General features: G+C 54.7%; 1 protein-coding gene and 1 long non-coding RNA gene across 2 annotated transcripts; both read right to left on the bottom strand.

Annotated features, from left to right (window-relative positions):
* Positions 1-539: 539 nt before the first annotated feature.
* On the bottom strand, positions 540-1,439 carry LOC132334906 (uncharacterized). The gene is made up of 2 exons (XR_009488551.1): positions 1,048-1,439; positions 540-765 (listed from the first exon to the last, which is right to left on the bottom strand). It is a non-coding gene; the product is annotated as an uncharacterized LOC132334906 (long non-coding RNA).
* Positions 1,440-1,476: 37 nt separating this feature from the next.
* LOC132334979 (serine/threonine-protein kinase pim-1-like) lies at positions 1,477-5,846 on the bottom strand. The gene is made up of 6 exons (XM_059861100.1): positions 5,776-5,846; positions 3,815-4,242; positions 3,559-3,692; positions 2,986-3,355; positions 2,579-2,755; positions 1,477-2,292 (listed from the first exon to the last, which is right to left on the bottom strand). The coding sequence occupies exons 1-6, from the start codon at positions 5,844-5,846 to the stop codon at positions 2,153-2,155; spliced, it is 1,320 nt and encodes a 439-aa protein (XP_059717083.1). The 3' UTR covers positions 1,477-2,152.
* Positions 5,847-8,102: the final 2,256 nt, after the last annotated feature.

The following is an 8,102-nucleotide window of genomic DNA, read 5'->3' as shown; positions in this document are numbered from 1 at the left end:
GTGCCCCAAGTCCTGTGTTATGTAAGTAAGCACTATGCTCCAATTAAACCTTATTATTTTATAGATAAGAACACTCTTTTAGACTCCCTGTCTGGAATCATCCCAACATTCTCCATGTCATGGCAGATCCTGTCCTGGGAGTTGTCTTAACTTCATCTTGATGCCAATTCTGACTTGGGAGTCTTCCTAACTTTTGTTCATCAAGGCCAATTCCAATCTCCTGTATCCTGTTTCCCACATGTATCATCTACAAAGAAACCCATCTGCTTCATACTATGAATCACATATACCTTTCCCATTTTCTTCCCAAAATATTGATATAATTACAATTTTGTTAGCACAAACCACATCCATTTATCACATTTTCCCCCATCTTCTCTTTGGATAAAATTAATTCATGCTTTTTAATAAAGACTGAATTTTGGTATCTTCTACATCCCACAAATCCAGGTTTTCACACTCCCTCATTTCTCTTTTTGATCAAATTTGATACATGGTATTTTACCTATGCAGGAAATAAAACATGGTATAGACCACAATAGAGTCCAGCTGGTATAAACCACCAGATTTTTTTAGCACAAATCACATCCATTTATCACAACAGACCAAAAGCTTGGAAAAGGATGAAAGAAATGCTCTGATGACGACGATAACAAAAAAAAAAAAAAAATTTATCTTTGACAGCAAATGAACACGGGCTGCCCTCCAGCCCCCCAGCCTCGCAGGCTGAGCAGTGCCATTCCCATGGCATGGGGTGTTGGCAGCCTGCGGAGAGAAACCAGAGAGCCACGGTCAGTCGCAGCAGGCTCCTGTCCCCCTGTCCTGCCATGGCCTGTGCCCGGGCCAGGCTGCTGGCTGTGCTCAGAGCCCAAACCTCTCGACCCATTCTCTGTTTATTGAAGGGCAGCATGGCAGGCCATGTTCCACCTCCTCCCCCTAATCACGGCACAGCAACTCCTCAGCAGCTGCAAGAGCGGGATGCCCGTGTGCCCACTGCCACCTGCCCGGAGCCCTTCTGCCAGCTGAGCTGTGGAGCCGGGTGCCCACCTCTGGAGAGCTGCTGCCAGCAGAGGAGCCGATCCCGCACCAGGTCCTTGTCCTTCTGAAAGGGGCTGTCCCCACAGACCGTGGCCCCTGGGGTAGCATTAGCACTGGATGTGCTCCATGGACGCTGCAGGCACTTCCCCGTCCAGTCTGGGCACCAGGTGTAATCCTCCTGGGAAAAACAGAGAACAATTGCATGGAAGTCAATTCAAAACAAGGCCTGGAAACAAGAAAAAGCACAAAGCCTGTCACCATTTCACAGGCCTGAGGAGGGTCTGACTGCTCCATGCGAGAATTAAACCTGCCCAAGGGTGGGGAAAATCCCCACCTTTCCCACGTGTAAAGGCGCCCCTTCCTCAAGGGCCTGCAAAGCAGACCAGCTGGGGCACGGCTTCAAAACCTGTCCCCCCCCCCACCCCCCACCACCCCCCATCCACATGGATGGATGCTTTTGTCAGGCTGGCTGCCCCCGCCTCACCACCTGCCAGGCTGGCTGGCAGAAGCTGTCAGCAAGGCCAACAGCCGGCTCCCCTTCCACAACATCCGTCCGCTGTCCTGCCAAAAAGCAGCTCAGGGGCTGGCAGAAAAATTAATATTCCCCAGCGCCGCCGAGCAGGGAACCTCTGGCACGTGGCCAGGCCGAGCCCTGCCCTGCCTGGAAGCACCAGCATCCCCCCACCCCTGTGCCGGCTGGGGACTCATCTTGATTTCATCGGGGCGCAGAGCGTGTCCTCCAGGTAGGGGCCGCAGCCAAAGCCCATTGGCTCTGCCCTGCCAGCACCTTGCTCCAGGATGGTGTTCCCAGCTCCACGTCATCCTCCAGAAGAACACACCGGCTGTGCCTCGGCTTGTGGTGACACCAGAATGCCATTGAGATGCAGGGGAATGTTTCCCCTGTCCCAGTCCATGGCACCTTCACTGCACTGCCACCACTTCTCCAATAGGATGGGGAGCTCAGAGCTGTTCCCTCCACAGCTCGCCGGGGACCAGCAGAAGCATCTCCTCGGCTGTGCTCTCTCCTCCGCGCCGCAGCTGCAGGGAAACGCTCCGGGCTTTTCTTCCAGCGCCACGGGACGCGTGCTGCTGATACTTGCTGGGCTCCTGGATCCTACTGTGCACAGGGATGCATCTCTGCTGTCTCCTGGGCCAGACAGGGCTCCTGCAGCCAAGAATGCTCAAAAACGTCCTCCAGTGATGGTCTGTCTGTGGGGTCCATGCATAAACACCACCTGATGAGGTGCTGGCACTCTGCAGAGAAAAACCAGAAACCGCTGCTCAGCGGGATAAGGCTCCTGTCCATGCTCTCCCACATTCCACAGTGCTCAGGCCACACCAGGAGTGCTCAGAGCTGCAGCCAAAAGCTTCCCATCGATCCTCTCTTGCAGAGGACACCAGCACAGAGGCACAGGTGCCACCTCCTCCAGCTAAGCCCAGGAGATCCACCTCCTCACCAGCTGCAAGAGCAGGACGCTTCTGTGCCAGCTGCCCCTCCCAACCCCGTTCTTCCCCTCGTGCCTTGAAGGCGTATCCCCACCTTGAGACACTCGGGCGGGGAAGCAAAGCTGGCCCCGGATGATGTCCTCATTGGTGTGGAAAGGAAGGTGCCCGCAGACCAGCTCATAGAGCAGGATGCCCAAGGACCAGATGGTGGCTGGCTGGCCATGGTAGCAGCCAAAGAGGATCCACTCTGGTGGGCTGTACTCCGGCGTTCCTATGGGACACGGGCGCAGCTCATCAGGCATATCCTGCTCCCTCCCTTCCTCCTTCCCTCCCTCCCAGCCAGCTCCCGTTCCACAACAGCCAGCCCCTGCCCTGCCAAAAAGCAACTTGGCTGCAGCTGGCAGAAGAAGAATTCCCCCTCCTTCCTTCCCTCCCTCTTCCCCCTCTACCAGCAAAGGGGGGAACCTCCACTGCCTGGCTGGGCCCTGGCTTTGGGCTCACCTGACATCTGGGTGTAGAACGTGTCCTGGAGGATCGTGCCGCACCCGAAGTCGATGAGCTTCGTCTCGCCTGTGGCCAGGTCCACGAGGACGTTCTTGGCCTTGATGTCGCGGTGCAGGACGCCGCGGCTGCTGCAGTGCCGCACGGCCTCCAGCACCTGGCGGAACAGCCCCCGCGCCACGGGCTCCGTCAGGAAGCGCCGCTCGTGCAGGAAGTACCAGAGGTCCTGACAGCGCTCCGGACGCTCCATGACCAGCGCGAAGCCCTCGGGCACCTCGAACCAGTCCAGGAGCCGCACGACGCCGCGGAAGCCAGGCCACGACACCATCCACAGCAGCGCCAGCTCCAGGGGCACAAGGGCGCCGTTCTGCTGCGGGGGCACCGCGATGCTGTCAGCGGGGCCGATGCTGCGCCGCGCCTCGGGCACCCCCTGACCGACCCTGCCACTGCTCGCCACCCCGCTCCCCCCAAGCTCGCTCCCCTCGCAGTGTTCCGGCTGCCGCCCTGCCGGGCCTCGCCTTCGCCCCGCCCGGCACGCCCCGCCGGCTCCTCCCGCTGGCCCCGCTCACTCACCAGCCGCGCCCACTCCGAGATGCGGTCCCGGGACACTCGCTTGATGGCCACCTGCGAGCCAAGGCGAGCGGCGGGCTGAGCTCCTCGGCCGCTGCCCGCCGCCCGCCGCCCCCCTCCGACCGGCCCCGTCTCTTACCGGGGCGCCGTCGGCGAGCCGGGTCCCGGAGAAAACGCTGCCGAAGCCGCCGCTGCCCAGCAGCGGGCCCTCCCTGTAGAGCTGCTCTAGGGGAGGCTTCTCCGCCCGTGCGGGCAGCACCGCGCTCCCGCTCTTCTGCTCGGGGCACCCGCCCGCCCGGCGCGCTGCTGCTTGCCCAGCCGCCCCGGGCTGCGGCGGCTCGGGGCGGGCGGCCGAGCTGGCGAGAGGCGGAGCTCGGAGCGGGGAAGCTGCCGGCGACGCTGTCGGCCACGGGGCGGGAGCCGAGCGGCAGCGGGGCGGCTGCGGGCGGAACAGCGGCAGGGGCTTCTTTCGGGGCCGGGGCCTCGGCCGCGGCTGGGCCAGAGCCCGCGCCAGGCGGAGCCAAAAGACCGTGCTGCTCCGCCAGCACCAGAGCGAGCAGCTCTTCCAGCGGCGCCACAGCCAGTACGGAGAGAGCCCGGCGGAGGCGGAACCACGGCGGGCCGGGCAGGGGCGGGCACGGGGCGGCCCCGCCGAGGGGCGCCTTGCGGGACGTGGCATGAGCCGGCCTGGGAGAGGCGGAACACGGACGGCACGGGACGGGACGGGATGGGGAGCAAGTGGAAAGTCGAGCGGAAAACCGATCGAGAGAAGCGCTGCTGCTGCTGCTGCTGCTGCTGCTGCTGCTGCTGCTGCTGCTGCTGCTGCTGCTGCTGCTGCTGCTGCTGCTGCTGCTGCTGCTGCTGCTGCGGAGCCGCCGGAGCTCGCGGCCGTTCCTCCGTTGCCACCGCGAACCCAACGGAGGAGCTGCCGCGCGCCCCAAGGAACGAAAGAGAGAAACAAACAAATCACACCCCAAAGTCATTCCTATTAGAGAAGTAACCAAAGAAAACAATGTAGCAATAAAGAAGAGTGTTGGCTTGTGGCTTCTTTCTTCTTTGTGTGAGGCGAAGCATTTGATGGGGAAGAATTGCCTCTTCTGACAATTTTGCACAAGTGGACAGGAGCAGAGCATTAAATTTTCTAGTAGAAAAGGGAAATCATGTCGCTAATGTCATCTCTTTTCATCCTCTGTTGACACAGATGCAGGCTGCCAAAATACATAGTCTGCAGTGTGGAGCTTGGGGCCAAGTTTCTTTTCCTGCCAGAGGATGAGTAGGGGAAGTATCCCAGAGTCATGGAGTTGTGGCATGGTTTGGCTTGGAAGGGATCTAAAAGATCCCATGGCTGCTGGGAACCCCCCTGCTGTGGCTGGGGACCCCTTGCACCAGACCGGCTTGTCTAGAGCTCCATGCAGCCTGGCCTTGAACACTGCCAGGGATGGGACATGCACACCTTCTCTGGGCAGCCTGTTCCAGGAGAGTCTTTTTTCTGAATCCCTTACCTAAACCTAATCTCTCTACATTTGGATCCATTCTCCCTTGTCCTGTCCTTGCCTGCCCTCGTACAAAGTCCCTGTCCAGCTTTCTTGTAGGTTGCCCTCAGGTACTGGAAGGGCACAGTTAGATCAAGGCCCAGTCTCTTTCCCAGGCTGAAGAAGCTGAGCTGTGTCAGCTTTTCCTTGCAGGAGAGGAGCTGCAGCCCTTGCACCATCTCGCTGTCCCTCCTGGGCCCTGCTGCAGCGTGTCCACGTCCTTGCCATCTGTGCCGGGGAGCCCGGCAGAGCCGGACGCAGCACTGCAGGTGCAGGGTCAGCGGCGGGGAGGAGACACGGCCCTGGCAGCAGCTCTGGGAGCAGCGATTGGCGATGGGCTGCCTGCCCTGCAGAGAGCCGGGGCTCTTGTGCCTGCCCTTGTGCCCAGGGCACCTTTCCCCGCCGTTCGCCCGCCCGCTCGGGGGAAATGCGCCCTGTGCTGCCCCTCAGTGCCGCCCCTCGCCGCTGCCCCGGGGACTGCCCGGTGCCAGCTGGAGGGCCCCAGGCCTCGGCCTCACCCTGCTCAGCCCAAGGCCCTGGAAAAGCAGATTCAAACACCCACCCAGAAAGTGCCCGAGGATTCCAAGGTCAGTATTTTGTCACCAGCACAGCTTTGCCATCAGAGTCTGGATGGGATTAGAAAATCACCAGGAGAAAAGAGCATGAACAAGTTCTGCCTTGGCACTACCTCAAGGTGTGGGGGTACCAGTCGTCGGTTTCACTGGCTCTGGATTGAAGGGACTTGAGGCAGTAATTCATCTTTGGACTCAAGTGTTTATTATTTCTTATCAGTAAAACAGTCTCATTAATGTGAGTTCAGCAGCTTTTCATTAGAAGGCACAAAATGGCTAACAATATCTTGTTCCAAGGTCTTTTAAGACTAAACTATCCAATTAAGAACTGACACCTAGATTATTTTCCCTTTTAACCCAATAGCTGATCCCAAAGAGCTTGCAATGTGGAATTTCTGCCCAATTAGAAAAAGCCACCCAAACCCATGAAGAAGAAGGAAGAAGAAGCATGAAGAAGAAACCCAGGTTGACAACCTGTGCCATCCGTCTTGCTTCCATCCACAACATACTAAAAATCCCAAAACCTAAATTTCTCAGAATCAGAGTAGACCAAGGCCCAAAACCTGGAGGTGATAAGAATGGATTACAACTACAACCAAGGAATCTGCATGCTCTAAAAAGGCAGACCCAAGGAAGAGCCATGCGAAACAGTTCTTGAAACATGTAAACTGCTTTGGGGAAAAGTTTGCTATGCATGAGGGTCCATGAATATTCAACAGGCTGATGTAATGGAAAAGGTATTTCAGGGGGATCCCCGAAGGGAACAGGGTGCTCCTGGCTGAGTGCCAACATGCACCGGCTGTAATAACTTTTACTCCATGGTCCTGGTCTCCCATTGTCCTTTATTAAACTTTTTACATTTTCACAGGAGAGTGAACGTGTTTTTCACATTTAGGAATGGTTTAAGTTTTTTCACTTTTCACGGGAGGGAGTCTTGAAGAGCTACAAGTGGCTAATCTGCCTGCAACAAGGACCATTCCACAGGCTCTTGTCACCTTTCCCAACACGTCTGCTGCAGCTCATGGAGGGTGAAGCCCTGGAGGCTCCTTAGGGGTGGTTATGGACGATTGCAGGCAGTGCCTCGATGCCCTGGATCAGGGGTGCCCCATCCTGGGAACCCCCACGTTTTCCAAATAGGCATCATCTCCTTCAGGGTGCTTCCTTAAGAATCTGAGCTGTACATTGATGACAGAGGTTACAATCTAAACCATTCCCATCAGTCAGCAATATAATTCAGGTGTTAAGATGTTGGAATGTTGGAGGACAGAAGACAGATGATGGACTTTGGACCTGGTTAACATAAGAGATTTGATACCAGGATCCCTTGGCAAAAGCAAACAGAACTTTGAAAATTAGACCTAGATTGCAAGAAGATTGAGTCAGATGGGTTTACTGGAAAAAGAAAATCCCATTAAACTCTGCAAGCAAGGGATGTTGTTTTATGCATAAGTTTGTGTAGGTAATTGTAACCTAATCATTGTAGTAGACATTACTAGTCTCCCTAAAATAGTATATAAGTGCTTTTATCCCACAATAAAATTGGATTCTGATCACCAAGTCAGTCTCCCAATCTCTCTCCTTAGCTGACACTTCCCTAATAAAGAACTGTTATTCCTGCTCCCATAGTTTTACCTGAGAGCCCCCCTTAATTTAAATTTATACAATTCTGAAGGAAGGGGTTTGCATTTTTCCATTTCAAGAAAGGCTCCTGCCTTCCTTAGCAAACATCTGTCTTTCCAAACCAAGACACAGGAGCCACCTGTATTATACATGGAAATACTTCACACAAAAAACCAAGAGCCTCAAAAAGGCAAAACAGCTTGGTAATTTGTACAAAGTAACTCTGATCAGAAATAAAATGTGTTAATAGATCGGTCTGAAGATGACATTCACAATTTTCCTGGTGACATTGTGCACTGTACTGTAGCAGTGGACAGTCACTGGACATAGACAGTAGGATAACTGGATATGCTTTTCAAACTTATTCTTAGTATTCATTGAATTATTCATTGAATCCTCATCCTTCTGTACACTTCAGCTCTGCTGTAAACTTCAGAGACATTTTTTCACAAGCTTCTAACAAGTTACTCTGGCTCCATAATTCCTGAGACCAAATGGAGTCCAAATGCCAAGTGGGATTACTCTTTTCAAAGCCTGGAGTCACACAGAATGAAGCAGCACTTAAATCATCCTGTGCATCCCATACACATAACAGTCCAGTCACTGACCATCTGCAATGATTTTTTGACTTTTGCTACAAATTACTTTCAAGAATAAGCTACAAATAATATCTTGATCCGGTTTAAATTTAGGGACAGCATTGCATTTGCCCAAAAAAAATTCTAAGGGTACCTAGTGCTGTTGCAGTAATACAAGAGAACTGTAAGTGTGTATTTCTAGTTGTTATTCATATTAGGTAAAAATGGCTCAGCTCAGCTTTGCA

The sequence above is a fragment of the Haemorhous mexicanus genome, chromosome 16, assembly GCF_027477595.1.
Source record: "Haemorhous mexicanus isolate bHaeMex1 chromosome 16, bHaeMex1.pri, whole genome shotgun sequence".
NCBI lineage: Eukaryota > Metazoa > Chordata > Aves > Passeriformes > Fringillidae > Haemorhous > Haemorhous mexicanus.
Note: the sequence above shows the minus strand (reverse complement) of the source record. Positions and strands in the feature narration are given on the sequence as shown.

Bases quoted from the DNA above. Each gene is read 5' to 3' on its own strand.
- LOC132334979 (XM_059861100.1), bottom strand. From the start codon at position 5,846: ATGAATTACTGCCTCAAGTCCCTTCAATCCAGAGCCAGTGAAACCGAC. The intron at 4,243-5,775 runs GTAGTGCCAAGG...CGCCTCTCCCAG, and splicing joins TGGTACCCCCACACCTTGAG to GCCGGCTCATGCCACGTCCC. The intron at 2,756-2,985 runs GTGAGCCCAAAG...CGTGTCCCATAG, and splicing joins GTTCTACACCCAGATGTCAG to GAACGCCGGAGTACAGCCCA.